General features: G+C 47.6%; 1 protein-coding gene across 1 annotated transcript in view; it reads left to right on the top strand.

The window, feature by feature from the left end:
- The window catches only part of PAPSS2 (3'-phosphoadenosine 5'-phosphosulfate synthase 2), a 31,961-nt gene that overhangs the window by 3,378 nt on the left and 12,866 nt on the right, over positions 1–15,717 (top strand). The window contains exon 2 of the mRNA XM_068416500.1: positions 13,769–13,874. Within this exon, the coding sequence (XP_068272601.1) occupies positions 13,769–13,874 (106 nt within the window). The remainder of the gene's footprint in view (positions 1–13,768; positions 13,875–15,717) is intronic.

Raw genomic sequence — 15,717 nt, 5'->3', positions numbered from 1 at the left:
CACAAATTCTATGGTCTTATTTAAAGATAAATTAACATGTAAAAATAATTTAGATTTTTTAAAAAAAAAATATTTAAAGAGAAGGAAAACCCCACAAGATCAGATGACAGCCCCGAGGAAGTAGGAAGAGGCTTAGTTTCTTTGCCTAAAAACTATTCTCACGTTGAAAAAGCAGCCACAGGGCAGAGTTCAGATGGACTGAGTGATATCACAGGCAGTGCAGCTTCATCAGTTTAATTGCAAAGCAATGTAAAAGAAGAAGTTTATTAAAAAAACAAACCATGCATTCATCTCCTCACACATTTATTCTTTACTGTTGCCTTGAACATAGAGACCAAAACACCTTTAAGGATGTTTATGTTCAGAGCGACTCCGGGCAGCACATCACAGTGACACTTGCGCAGGCGACAGCGCCGCAGAGCCCTGATTTCAGGGAACTGGCGTGGCTTGGTCTGGGCTGAATTACGCAAGACGCTGTTTCTGATGTTTTATCCAGCGATTTGAAAGTCTGGGGTTTACAGCCGTGACTTGCGTTGTGAAACACGGTGCCTAACTCAGTGCTCCGTGACAGTAAAAGGTGATCGTTTGCCAGGTGCTTGTCGCACGCTTAGTATTTCTTGTTTTATTTTCTACCACTTTTTATGCTTTATATCTCTTTTCTTCGAAGACCACAGAAGGGTCAGCAGATTAACTATCTCGATGTGCTGTTATTTTGACTTCTCTTGTTTCCTATAGCTCTCTCCCCTTTTCTCCCTATTTCTTTTGAAGTCCTTTGCTATTCAAAAGTTCCCTTTCCAGTCTGTTGCCCCCACCTTGCTGTTTCATTAACTTGCACTTTTTTATTGGGCTGCCGGTGTGCCAGACCAGTGTTTATTAACCATACTCTGCTCTGTCAGAGCAAGGATGTTCAATTTAGGGCATTTCAGGGAAGAAAAGCCAGAAGAAGTTGCAGGCACCTAAATATGAATGCCTCTGGCAGTGTTTAAGGCCAGGTTGGATGGGGCTTGGAGCAACCTGGTCTAGTGGAAGGTGTCCCTGCCCATGGCAGGGGATTAGAACTGGATGGTCTTTAAGGTCCCTCCCATCCCAAACCATTCTGTGATTCTATGATATGATTCCATGGTTCTGGGAGGCTGAGCCCTCGGGGAATGGGGAACGAAATAATCAGCTTGGTGCAGTCCATCCCCAGAAGCTACAAGCTGAGGACCTTGGTGGACCTTCCCCAAGTGTGGGAAGGCTTGTCTGGTGTCCCCTGGTAGTGACATGGCAGCAGGAGCAGCAGGGTATGTTTTCCAGAAGGCTGCATGGACAAAGCATCTCCCAGGGCTGTAGAAGGGCATGCCATGTGGAAAAGTGGAAGGGTTTTTCTGCTGAGGCAGGATGGTTCCTGTTTGAAGACCCCTCCTCTCCGAGGCAAGAGGCAGGTAGGTCAGGCCTGATGACAGAATCACGGAATCAACCAGGTTGGAAGAGACCTCTGGCTCCAACCATTGCCCTGACACCACCACGTCAACTAGACCATGGCACTAAGTGCCACGTCCAGTCTTTTCTTAAACACCTCCAGAGATGGTGACTCCACCACCTCCCTGGGCATCCCCTTCCAATGGCTAATGACCCTTGCTGAGAACATTTTGAAATGCTCTGAGAGCATTTTGAAAACCCCATGCTATGCAGGCATGTGCACTGCAGCTGCAGCTTAGATTTAGGCCACGGGGATTTTGTTTTTCTGGAGGGTTTTCAAGAGAAGCACTGGTACACTTGCATTTTTTTATTTTTTTTTACTGGGCTGATGTTGATCCTGGAGGGTGTCTTTAGCCTTTAAAAATGACAAGACCTCGCCTTATCTGAAACCAGGTGTTTTAGATAAACTTGCAGCTGTACGCGCCCACAAAAGATAAGTGGCGTGCAGGGCTCGTATTAGTGCTCCTCATGCTACACACCCTGCCTTGAACTTGTACTTTGGTCACAGTGCTCGTACACTTTGGTATCTAAAAAGTCCATTAAGAGCAATGCCATGTAATTCAGGTTACTGTTTATTAATTTACTGTTATTGTGGGCAGGGTGACTAATGGTTATCTCTGATTTAGCTCTGAATCACAGCTGTAGGAAGTGAGAAATAGTTCCTTAATGGTCTCACAGCTTAATCATTCCTCAGTGAAAATTTACTCGGAGTGTATTATTAACAAAAGGAGAGATGCAAAAAACCTGGTCAAGGCATTTGGCGACGATGTGCGTCACGAAATGGGACGCTGGGAAGGTAGGATTTTGCCTGTAGGGCTGGTAGCTCATTGCGAGTGCTGCCTCCCGTCCCTCGCTGAGCGGTCCTTTTTCATTTGCTTACAGCTTGGCTCGGTTACAACTATGTGTGTCGAAAGTTTTATCTACTGAGTGGATGCCAAACCGTGTTGGCCTGTTTGGAGAGCAGAGCTAGAGAAAAAAGCCAGTTTGCATTATTTTTTTTTTTTTTTAACGTGGTTTCTCTTTAGATGCAGCTCTTTGGGGTTTGTTGAGATGAGCTTTTTTGTGCATCTTTGGAAAATGACCATTTGACATTTCCAAGACTTTCTGACCTTGAGGTCTTTGTGGCCTCTCTGGCAGAACAACATGTTTTCTTCGATATCAAACCGTTTTTAAGCTTTCCATTGTGGTGCAAAAAAGTGTGTCGGGAGGTCATTTTTCAGGCCTGCCCAACCCTTCTGGTGGGAAGATGATTTGTTTGTGATGCCAGCGGGTGTGGGAAGAGGGAAGAACCTCCTCATTTTGGAGGAGGTGGCTGCTGCAGGGGGCTGAGTTGCGTGCCTGCCTCTGCCAAGGACCCTGGGCACGATGCTGGACGAGTCACCTCAGCCATGGCTGGGGCAGCTCATTGCATCTGCCCCCATCCTTGCAAAGCTGGTCTAAGACTGTGGGGATGGATGTGAGGAGTGTGGAGCTCTTGGAGGCGTAGCCTGAAGTCCAGGGGAGCTGCTTGTCAAATGTGTCATTTTTACAGGGCTGAAATATTGCAGGAGCTCAAGTCTTCATCTGCTGTTTGCCTCACTGCTACTCTTCTGTGGCTGTAAAATTGTGGATGGTGCCACCCTCAGAGAGATACTGGGAGTCTGCATGAACTTTTGAGGGACCAAGTGACAATAGTCCCCAAGGAAAATGTGTAACTGTCCTTTGACCAGCTTTTGAGTAGCGTGTAATGACTTAAGACCTGTGCCTACACCTGGTTTAGGGAGGGGTGAGGGAAATGCTGAATAGCCGCTTGTTCAAGAAGAGTACAACGTTCCTGGTGCTGACTTAGGCAAGGGTACAGGTAACCCCGTGTGCACTCACATAATTAAAAGCCTGTCTTGCAGCTTCTGTGGGTCAGATGCACAGGCAGATGGGGCAGGAAACCTTCATGTTGGCATCTCCGAACTTGAGTCCTCAACTTGGGCTTGGCTCATGCAGCTTGTTGTGTTGGGTGGCCCGTTCAGTGGTGTGACTGTGAAAACAACCCTGCCTTCAGCCAACAGAAATACCGAGGGCACTGAGGAGGTACTGAGTGAGGGGAAGGTCTGTTTGGCCCCATCGGTAGTTTCCAGCAGCAGCCGACAGTGGGGGCCAGGGAAGAGTTATGGCTGGGACACCACGGTGCATTGTCCCAGCTTCCATTGATTTATGACTTGAGATACCAGAGGCCGTGCCTTTCTTCCTGATAGTTCTTGATGAACTTTCCTTCCATGAATTCATCTTAATGATTTTTTCCAGCCAAGTAAACTTTTGGCCTGCCCAGCGGAGTTCCCCTGTTTAACCGTGTCCTGTGTGGTGGTTCTGGCCGAGTTTCCCTGCAGTCCTTCCTGCTGCTGCTTTTGCACTTTGCAAACCTTAAGAAAATCACTGAGGTGGAGGGAGATCTGTCACCTGCTGGCGACCATTGACCGTTGCAAAGTCAAGCACCTGGGGTTCAAGACACCAAGTTCAAGACTGCACGTCCATCCTGGACACCGAATGAGGCAGGGAGAGGCTGCGTGTGGCCGTGACGCTGAGCCCTCACCAGCCTGGGCTTGCGTCCAGCTTTATTCTTTCAGCAGGCTGCCACGATGTCCTGTAGAGGAGAAGTGACGCAACAGGATTAGTTCTTTGACAGAAATGTCTATATTTTAAAACCTGATGAAGCTGCTTGAAATGCAGATCCTCTGTAGCTCCCACTGCTTATGAAACTGCTAGAGCTTCTCAAAAGGTAGAGGATTTCTTGCCCAAGAGGGATATGATGGGCATGTTAAAGTATCTTGTCTCCATATCATTTAGAGCTGAGATGGGCTCAGTTCAGCCTGTGCTAGCTTGGGGGGTGGAAGGAGATTCTGCTTTCTTACTTAGCAGAAGATGGAGCTGGTGTCCCACTTGCCTCCTCATAGCCATAGTTAGATGTTGGCCTCCAAGTTTGAAAACCTATTGCAAACAGAGTCAATAAGGGCACGAAACTTCTGAATGTGACTCGCTGTGTTTTGTGCCACCACTCCAGTTCAGCTTTTAAAGGCAAGTTAATGACGGTCCTGGTTTGTTCAACTGATTTCTGGAGCTCTCAAAGGGAATGGTTTGGATGAAACGGGATATTGCTCTGACACGTTGGCTCCTGGCGTTCACTGGAGGACCCTCTGGGTAAGCCGGTCCCACGTGGCATCTCTGAACAACAGAGCTTGTGGTTTTGGTTGTATCTTTACAACTGAACAAAATGTACCTCAGTTCCCAATCTCCCGACGTTGTACTGCAAGTTTTTCTTCGCGTGGTATTTGGTGCAGGGATCCTGTCTGTCCGTCTTGCTTGTTTTAAGGGATCGGTGCCTGCCTTGCCACAGTAAGAGACAGGACATGTACAGTGGCTTATTTACCACAGAGAGCCACAACCCATTAAATAAATTCCTAAAACTCATTTTCAAGAAAAAAAAAATGATTACATGTAAATACAATTCCTACCTGGCCATTTTTTTGATACTGAAGTCAATGTGTAGTCCAAATATGTGCCCTTGTCCTCCTTTCCTCTTGTCCCTGGAATGTGAGGGACTGATACTCAGTTCACCATTTCCTTAACGTGATATTTTTCTCCAAAAGAAGATACAGAAGCATGGCTGTGTGTACCAGGTAGTTTTTCCTGGTGGGAAAGCGGTGGTGTGCTGCTCTGTTTTGGTGCAGCATTTCTCACACAGATGCCGTGGCACCATGCAAAGCAGTTCTGCTGACTGTTGGTCATGGCTCTGTGCGCCACTGGGTGCTGGATTTGTTGGTGGAGGTCACCATCTCTGTGTTTTTTAACTAGTCACCCATCTGCTGGTCGTGTATTTCTCTTCGGTTTTCTCAGAGGTTAAATAGAGGCTCTTGATCGCTTTCTATGGCTGTTCAATCCCAAAGCTTATCCGTACTGCAGTGAGAACATCATTTATGTTCCCTCTTTTTGCAAGACAACCGGGTTTTGCATTGTCGGTGGTCCCACAGTCTTGGCATGCTCCAGAGCAGCCTTGTAACAGACCCCAGGCGTAAAAGCGAAGCAGTTCTCCTTTTGCCATGTCAAACCTATTGTTTGCAAAATGAGCATGAGCCAAAGTGCTGAAACGGGTTCATTTAGGGGAGGTAATTTAGCAGAACTGCTCTGAATATAAAAAAATAGGGCAACCATGGATGGATGTTGTGGCTGCCCCCTCCCTGGCAGTGTTCAAGGCCAGGTTGGATGGGGCTTGGAGCTGGTCTGGTGGAAGGTGTCCCTGCCTGTGGCAGGGGGGTTGGAACTGGATGATCTTTAAGGTCCCTTCCAGCCCAAACCATTCTATGATTCTATGATTTCTTCTTTAAATTGTTATTTTTGTCAGTGGCTGATGAGATGCTTTGTTTGTCAAATATTTGTTGCCCATGCAGCTGTCCCTTGTGATTTCTGGAATGAAGACGGGAAGATTTTTTTTATAACATCTGTCCCGGCCTTGCAAATTCGTCCTGAAAATGTAGGAGTGCAGGATGACTCGCTAGTTTTTCTGTGTCGAGCAAATTAGAGGTCTGACATCATCTAATTCAGAGATAAAGAAACATGCCTTCGGAGGTAGGTGCCTTCAGAGAGGCAGATTTTAACGCCCAGCCTGCTGGTTTGAAGTCACCGGGTCTAAAAATCAGCATCTGATTTGCAAGGCGACTGGAACATGAGCTCATACACTGAGCCTGGTTTGGGGTTGTGGTGGTTTTTTTTTTTTTGCCAGGCTTGTATAAAACTTGATTGTGGCAACCCAAAATACGCAAATTTATACCAAGAGAAAAATATTTTAGCTGCGATCAAAAATAAGGTCTTGCTAAGAGCTCAAAAATTCCTGCGGGTTAAGAAAAAAAAAAAAACACTTTAACTGACACCACCTTGAGAACCTCGTGTGTTAGCGCTGTTTGGCATCTCCAACCGTCTGTCTCCAAGCTGAAAGGCTGCTTGTTTCGGGTAACTGGGATGTCTCTGCTGGTCTCCTTAAGATCTTGTGTGTTACGTTCCTGGCAGGGGACAGGAGCCGAGGTAGCGATGCCAAAAGGAACAAGCGTCAAAGGCGGAGGGTGCCAAGGAACGAGTGAGGTCTGCTGTGGGTTTATTCAGAGCGCTGAATGAAGAAAGGGAGCCCAGTTCAGCGTCGCGCCTGGTGCAAGGGAATGCTGGCAACCCCAGCCCCAAAACCTCTGTGGGGTGTTTGGTGACACGTCACCGTGTTACTCAGCGAAGTCTAAAGAGAAAGCAGAACGTTATTTCTGCTCACGTACGAGTGGTGGGAGAGGAGAAGAGTCCCACGTGCAGGAAAGAGGGGGGACGACGGCACAGGAAGCAGGGAAGTGGGTGGTACGGTAATGCGTCGAGTGCTTGAAAAGTCCCACTTCCCCATCTGGACCTGTGAGCCAGGCTCCACATCGTGATGGTAGGATCCTGGGAGGTGAAACGGGCAAAATTTCCAGCATAACTCCATCTTGGTGGAGTTTTTCCCCGGGCAAGAGTGGAACTGATTTTGTCCATTCAAGGAATCAAACTCAAATTTGGGAAAAGTCTATAGGTTTAGGGTTGCAAGAGCTAAATCATGACTTCAGAGACTCCAAGGTTTCTCCATCGTTCTTCAGTATCACAGAATCACAGAATCAATCAGGTTGGAAGAGCCCTCTGGGATCATCGAGTCCAACCATTGCCCTGACACCACCATGGCAATTAGACCATGGCACTAAGTGCCATGTCCAGGCTTTTCTTAAACACCTCCAGAGATGGTGACTCCACCACCTCCCTGGGCAGCCCATTCCAATGGCTAATGACCCTTGCTGAGAAGAAATGCTTCCTGATGTCCAACCTGAACCTCCCCTGGCAAGGGGGTATGTATGATCATAATCAACTCTTTTCTTCCACAAGCAAAACCCCCCTCTTCCCTCTCTTCCTCCTTTTCTTTTGAGTATAATACTTTTGCTTTTCTACAGCAAACGACTCTTTTACAGAAGGTTTTTCCCCCGTGTTGGTGATGGACACTATCTTCTCCGTGATGTCAGCTCCCTGAACAGCCATGGGAATTGCCCTGGCAGAAGAAAATAATTTTTTAAGGAAAAGTCCCATAAAATTAATTTTTATGCATTGAATTCAACTGATAGGACAAAAGGTGTTTGGTTTTTTTTTTTCATTTATTTTTTAGGAAGATGGCAGGATTTGGGAGGGGATTTTAAACAATAAGATCAGTCTCCAGAGGCTTGAGCAAGTGTTTGATTTCCAACTTGAAAGCTCGCTTGATCATTTTACCATTTTAAAAGCCTATTTTACCATGTGCAAATATCATCAGCTGAAAACATTTTGAAAACCTCTATTTTTTTTTTTCCCCTCCTGGAGAGATGTCCAGGCTGTGGTACCAAAATAGGGTGTGTATTAAATGCTTGACTGGAAAAAAATGAATCATATTCCAAATGATGTGCGATAGCCCTATAAATAAAAATGCAGCTGGAGGAGTCCTGACCCTACCCTCGCTGTTGGGTCAGGGTTTCCCTGGGGCCGTGAGTGCTGCCAGTTGGATGCTAACCATGTTCGTACGAGGCTGGCCCTGCTGCTAAGTGAGCCGGACGTGTGAGTAACGTGCCCTTAATAGAACTGTGCTACGGGAGCGTTTGTTGGCATCGTTCTTGGGCTGATCTGTGCTGTGTTTTCAGGAGGAAGTCCCTCTCCGAAGCGGGATATTGCTGCAGCCTGCCACGAGCTGTGGCTCTTGGACCGCTTCCAGCCCCCTGCCTGTGCCAGCTACAGCAGGCAGAGGTGCTCCCGCAGCGGCGGAGAGGAATTAAGGGCATGATAAGGACGTTGGTTTAGACCTTATCAGCCTTCGGAATGACCAGCGCCACTTTCTAATGACAAATCTTTCCTCCTGCAACATGGGAGAGCTCTGCTGTCTGTGGATGGCTGAGCCAGGGTTGCCCTGAGGATGTTGTACGTGCTTAGGGGATCTCTTGAATGTCCCACTCAGCTCCTGTCCCTCCTCCTTCATTTCCATTCTGTGGCATGTGGCACTCAGTTCTCGCCCTGGTCCCATTCATTGTGCAGCTGTGGAGATGCTGGCTAAGGAAATGAGTAGGTGGGGGCAGGAAGAGATGTTGCCTTGTGTCCTAAGGCCCAGAGTTTATATATACTTGAATTTCTAGTGGAAGATGGCAAATCATCCCTGTAACTCGTTGGGACAACCCTAAATGTTGTTCTTGTAGTGCGTTTTCTATTAATTGTGCAGTGGTTCTGCTCCTAACAAATGTGAGCCGTGGTTGGGAGAGGTCCCCCAGATATATGATGCAGTTAGCTCTCAGGTGAGAGAAGATGGTGCCTGATAATACCTCTCCTGTGGGCAATCACACACAACCTTTGATTCATGTGGGCAAGCACAGCTGTTCCCTTTCAGCACCAAATACTTAAGGAAGAGCTGAGGTTACTTTTTGAGACACCATTATTTGAGCAGCGGTAGCTCTCAGAGCAGAGGACACTGATGGTTCCTGATTTCCAACACGTCTGTGCTATGGTGGACTCTCTTGCCTCAGAGGCCCCATCTCTTTATTCAGGAGGAGCATGAAGGAAAAGCCTCCTGCCTCTGCCTCCTGCCTGCTTTCACAAAGCAGGGGAGCATCTTGCTCTACCAGGGTAGTGGCCAAAAAGCCTTGTTCCTTTTGGAAGCCAGGCCAGGAGACACTTGGCAGGTGGCTCAGTCAAGCCTGATCTTAAAGACACCTGAGAACTCGGTGTCTCCCAGTTTGTCAACCTCATGGAAAGGTTCAGTAGGAGGGAAGGCCAAAAGCAGAGCCAGCATTTGGCTTCTTGGTCGGCTCCAGCCTCAGCAGAAGGTTTGGAGCCATGTCTTTATTATTTTCTCATTTCCTGGATGAGGTAAGCCAGAGTGGGCTGGGCACTGAGATCATGCAGACGTGGCCAAACAGCAGATCTCCAAGGAAAGGAGAAAGCGTGGCAGTGGCTTTCTTAACCATCTGGCTGGCAGAGGCTGCACAGCTCTTCTTTGGAGATGCTGCCGGGTCATTTATTGCCTTGTATGGGGCTGAATTATAGGTAAGAAGTTGCTCTCCCAAACCTCACTTCTTTGCTCTAGACTATTGCAAGAAATGCTTACCAGTGTCCCTAGTTTGTCCCCGCTGTGTGACCCAACATTCAGGCGTGTGTTGCGATGGTGACTGGATTCTCTCTTTTAAATGTGTTTGGTTTATGATGAGGCCGTTAAAACCATGAGAATAAAACCAGCAGGACAGCCCTGCATCTGATTAAACCCCACCCACCGCTTATCTCTGCCTCCCAACAGTATATGCTCTTTCTAGATGAAATCTCTCCAGGGTTTGCTCTCGGGCCACTGATGCTAATTTTTGGTGGTGCCTTCGCTCCGTTTGCTCGTGCTTCAGCTCTGGCTTCCCAAGCCACGTCCCAGCTGGTGGATGATGAGGTGGGAAGTCAGTGTTTCCTGCTGAACAGCCCGTTCCCGGCCAAGCAAGCTGCCAGCCCAGCCGTCCGCCGCGTTTCTCTCTGCCTTTTTTTACTTTCGGTGTAGCTGGTGACAAGTGTTTGAGTCAGCGTGTGGCAGGCAGTTGCTCAGGGTTAGGAAGAGTTTACCAGCGAGATTATTAACATAGCAGAAAAATCAGAGGGATTTGGTACCATCTGGAGCCCCCGGCAGGTTGGAGAGATCTGACAGTGTTGCTGAATTGCAAAAATGCCCTCAGTGATGCTTTCCCAAGCTCCGAAAGCGTGTGAAATAAAAGCCCTGAGATTCATTCACGGTGCAGATTTATGGCACAGCAACATATACTCTTAACATAACAATCTCATTATGTCAGCCACATAGGAATGTGTTAGTCCCTGCATCTTCCCGAGGCACAGCCGTTATCGTGGTTCATCTCCTGCAGGACAGATCCAGCAGATCAACACTTGGCAAAAGCAAGCGTGTGGCTGGAGTTCCTCCTGATGTACAGGGTGTGAAAGAGAGATACGAAGCGTGCAGGTTCATTTCTTCACCCAGAAGTATCAGCCTTGTCGGTTGTGGTTTGCAAACAAATTGCAAAATACCTGCTGTGTGTTCTTTTGGAGTGCTACGCTTGAGGAGTGTGTGATTGTTGAGTTGCGATAGGACAAGAGGACACAGCCTCAAGTTTCGCCAGGGGAGGTTCAGGTTGGACATTAGGAAGCATTTCTTCTCAGCAAGGGTCATTAGCCATTGGAAGGGGCTGCCCAGGGAGGTGGTGGAGTCACCATCTCTGGAGGTGTTTAAGAAAAGACTGGACATGGCACTTAGTGCCAGGGTCTAGTTGCCGTGCTGGTGTCAGGGCAACGGTTGGACTCGATGATCCCGGAGGTCTCTTCCAACCTGGTTGATTCTGTGATCACCGGGCAGGTGTTACGCTGCAGCAGGGGAGGTTTCGCTGCAGGGCTGAGTGGTGGCAAGCTGTCGGGAAGGTGAGTTTGGGCACTCATGCTTTGCTGAGGGTCCTTGGCCAGGTGACACACAATTTCAGAGCGGTGCCAGAGCTCAACCAGGAGTAAACAGCAGAAACACACCCGTGCGTCTTGGGAAAAGGGACTGATGGGTCTTCTGATCTACTGGAGAGCAGCTCTGCAGAGAAGGACCTGGGTGTTCTGGTGGACAACAAGTTCACCATGAACCAGCAATGTGCCCTTGTGGCCAGGAAGGCCAATGGTATCCTGGGGTGCATTAGGAAGAGTGTGGCCAACAGGTCAAGGGAGGTTATCCTGCCCCTCTACACGGCCCTGGTGAGGCCACATCTGGAGTACTGTGTCCAGTTCTGGGTCCCCCAGTTCAAGAAAGACAAGGAACTACTGGAGAGAGTCCAGCAGAGGGCTACAAAGATGATCAGAGGACTGGAGCATCTCTCTCATGAGGAGAGGCTGAGGGAGCTGGGTCTGTTCAGCTTGGAGAAGAGAAGACTGAGAAGGGATTTTATCAACACTTACAAATACCTTAGGGGTGGGTGTTAATAGGATGGGGCCAGACTCTTCTCAGTGGTGCCCAGCAACAGGACAAGGGGCAACGGGCACAAGCTGAAATATGGGAAGTTCCATCTGAATATGAGGAGGAACTTCTTTACTGTGAGGGTGCCAGAGCCCTGGCACAGGCTGCCCAGGGAGGGTGGGGAGTCTCCTTCTCTGGAGATATTCAAAACCCGCCTGGACATGACCCTGTGCACCATGCTCTGGGTGACCCTGCTTTGGCAGGGGGTTGGACTGGATGATCTCCAGAGGTCCCTTCCAACCCTTAAACATTCTGTGATTCTGCGTATGCTCATTTAGGCTGCTGAAACCTGAACCCCTGGGGACGGGTGAAAATTAAACCACGGTGGTGCTGACTCACCTTTGCAAGCTCAAAATGTTCAAACAGACTTTTCACACTCCCCTGCAAAAAAAAAAGATAAAAAAAAAAAACCCCACAAAAAAACAAATCTTGAGCTGCTTGTCTTTTACTTTCTGAGTCACCAGGATGTGTTGGGCTCGCTCACTTTTACAGGGTCAGGTCTAGAGAGGTTTTGGGGTTTTGTTTTTGTTTTGCCTGTAGCGCTGCATGGGGTTGTTGTGGCCCAAGTGTAAGACCTGGCACTTGTTCTTGTTGAACCTCATGCTGTTGGTCTCGGCCCATCTATCCAACCTGTCCAGATCCCTCTGTAGGTCCTTCCTACCCTCCAGGAGATCGACACTCCCACCCAGCTTGGTGTCATCTGCAAATTTGCTGAGGGTGCACTCAATCCCTACGTCTAGATCATCTATAAAGATATTGAACAGCAGGTCACCTGCTGAGGTCACCTTGGGCCAGGTCTGGAGCAATTGCTTCTCCCTCCCAGAGCTTCTCCCAGTGCAATCTCACAATTGTGGCGCCGACGTTGAGGCTTGCTGAGAGTTAACCTTGGAGGCGAGGTTTATGACCATTATTATGATTAGTTTGGACAGAGCCACTCTTACTGGTACGTCAGAATGTTCTGGAGTGGGGTTGCTCAGTGTGCCCGCAAGCAATTGCAGGTGGCAAATTTGCAGGGGTAAAGAGGCTAATTTTGGAGCCTTTCGCTAAAATTGAGTTGAAAATGGGCACGTAATTCTGAATATGGTTATAAATCGCCATGGTGGGAGATTGGTCTCTGCTGAGATGTTGGCCTCTGTGAAAGAGAATAATAAAATCAGGTGAGGAGAGGAGGGAATTTTTTCTCTTCTGTTGCAGAATAATTTTCACCCAGATTTCTGTGCAGGGCAGAGTCCTCTGTTGCATTAAAAATACCAAGTCTCCAATGAATGCTTATGCCTTTGCTGAATCATGTTAAAGTGTTAATGGCCCAGCAAGCAGAGGAGAAAAAAAAAATCAGGTTATTTTGCTAACACATTTAAAAGTTACCTTTTACTTTATTATCTCTCCCATTCCTCTTTTTTTTCCTTTGTAAAAATTTTTTCTTGGACAAATGAAAGATGATCACTTCCTTGCTGTGACTTCAGACGGAGAAATATTTATACAGCGAGATGTAAATCATGGGAAAGCCCAGAGCCGCTCTTGTACTCATGATATGAAACGGATAAACCTACATCCGTGAAGAATCCGGCTGTGGAGAAAATATTTATGTCCTCTCTCTCTCTTGGGACTTCTCCTTTGGCTGCCTCGCTTGGAAACGTAATCCTTGCAATTAATAAGGTCTTGGAGATATTTTATGTGCAAAAAGTCTTTGTTGATGGACCGTTGCTGGAGCTGCAGGGCACAGACAGGCTGTTTTAGGAGAGGCTGGGGCTGCGCCGCTTAGGAAGCACCAAAATTCAGGCCTAGGTGTTGTTTTCTCTGCCTCCCATCCCACCATCTTCCTTGGCTGGGTCCTGGTCGCGCTCGCCTTAGCCCTACTCTGTCACCGTTTCTTCCCCCACCTGCAATTATTAGCGGCCGTGGTAAACACAGCAAGTAAATTAGCACCTTAAATTGCTTTTATTTTGCAAGTGTAATGAAAATAATAGGTGAGTCTGCCTGTATTTTAAAACACCAGAGGCAGGGAGTGTGCTGCCTGTGTCTCTGCGCAAGGACATTGCCACCAGAAGGCCAAAATCAGACAGAAATCCATCTTATGCCAAGTTTTCTTCGCCGTTTTCCCTTTTGTACCAAATTGCCGAAATTTGCCGCGATGGCTCGTGCAGATTTTTAATGAATTTGTGGTTTTTTTCCCCTTATATTAGTCCCAGCTGAGATTTTTCTTGTGTACGGAGAGCAACGAGGTAACAAAAGTGTTTTGTTTTGCTTTGTTTCCATCAGGGATCAACCAATGTGGTTTACCAAGCCCACCACGTCAGCAGGAGTAAGAGAGGACAAGTCGTCGGTACCAGGGGTGGATTTCGAGGCTGCACGGTTTGGCTAACAGGTATTTTGGTCTGGGCGTGGAAGCGTGGCTTCACGTGTGAAAGCCGCTTGCGTACATGAGTATGGCTCGGAGGTGGGGATTTGGGATCTGCAGGAAACGTCAGCGTTCCTTGTGAACAGGGAATTGCAAAACACACGTGGGAAACACTGCCACGCGGTGCTGGCGCAGCAAGATGTTCTCCCTGGAAGCTGCTGCCCATAACTAATGTTTTTATGAATTTCACAGCTGTTATTGGGCTCCTTTGAACACGTCAGAAGCCCTAAGGTTCGCGCTTGTTGTTCCCAAGCGTGTGGCTGAGGAAGCCTTGGCTCAAATCCAGCCAGTCCTTGCCAGTGAAACGTGCCCAGGGTTGTCCAAAACAGCGTGCGGATGTTTTCATTCCGGGTCGGTGGGAAGTTTATTGGCACACCTGGGTTTACTGCGTTTAAAGTGACCTCGTGAGCAGTAGACAAGGCAGTCACCTTGTCTGAAGAGGTTCAGGCTGGATCTTAGGAAGAATTTCTTCACTGAAGGAGTCATTAGGCATTGGAAGGGGCTGCCCAGGGAGGTGGTGGAGTCACCATCTCTGGAGGGGTTCAAAAAACATCTAGATGTGGCGCTTCAGGACGTGGTTTAGCGGGCACGGTGGCATTGGATCGATGGTTGGACTTGATGATCTTTTAGGTCTTTTCCAACCTTAACAATTCTATGATTCTATGATAAATACTCTCAGACAGCGAGTCGCACTGGAAGCGATTCCTTGCCCAGCCATTGTGGGTTTCTTAATGTTGTTTCTCATATCACGTGCCTTCCGATGTGGTGCCCTTCTCTTCTGCTTTGAAAGATAAACTCATTGTTTGGGGATTAGGGGCTGCTAGAAACGACAATTGCGTTTATTTTTCTCTACTAATATTTACACAACTCTATATCTTTTACTGCTTGTCCAGTTGTTTCTTTGCTTGTTAAATATTGGTATTTTCTTTTGACTGCCGGAAGATGTTGAAAGACGTACTTGGAAGGGTTTGTAAAGCCATTCTGATTTGCATTCATATCAGCTTATGTGCTAGATGTTGGATTAAAACACAGTTCTGTTTCGCTCTCCTCTTTCATTTCGAAATGAAGGCCAATGCCTAATCTGCTTCAATATAATTTCTGAAGCCAAAAAACCTGTCCAAGACGATTTCCTTCTTTTTCAAATGTCACTCAAAGATCTTGTGTCTGAAAGGTTTGAGCTTCTCTGGCTGATGATTATTCTTTGAAATAGACAGTAGTCTCCCAACTTCCTGTTGATTTAATTTTAAGAGACTGTATGGAAGGACATTTCATTGCATGGACTGTATGGATTAAATGGAAGAGCATTTGGATGCCCTACATTCCCAGCTCTGGAGAGCTATCAGTTAGTCTGTTGTACGACAGAAACCGAAGGCACAGCCAGCAGGATTCATCTCTGCCTGGCCAGGTTTCCTCTCCAGCACAAACATGGCTGTTCTGCATCAGACCAAAAGTCCACCTTGCCCAGAGTCTTGTCTCTGTAGTAGGTGTCACGCAAAGGGTATAAATACAGGTGAGCAGATGATGCTTATCTTCAGAGGAGATTCTCCAAGGCTAAGTGTTTCCCGAGACAGGTATGGTGTTCGGAGGTGTTATCTCTCCTGAGTCAAGGTCCTCTTCTGTCTCAAGGAGTTTTCAACACATGGATCCCCACTCAAGGGAAAGGAGGAGTACAGTGCTCCAGGTGCACTTGCCACTTTCTGACACAGTCAGTAGCAAGTGCTTTTTGTGCAAGTAGATGGAGCTGGGATGGGAAGCAGCCACCTCATTTTGGATTGTTGTCTTTCTGGTTGATGACTTCAGGAGATGTGGG

Source organism: Nyctibius grandis, chromosome 20 (assembly GCF_013368605.1).
Source record: "Nyctibius grandis isolate bNycGra1 chromosome 20, bNycGra1.pri, whole genome shotgun sequence".
Lineage (NCBI taxonomy): Eukaryota > Metazoa > Chordata > Aves > Nyctibiiformes > Nyctibiidae > Nyctibius > Nyctibius grandis.
The sequence above is the reverse complement of the archived record's forward strand: the minus strand, read 5'-3'. Positions and strand labels throughout refer to the sequence as shown.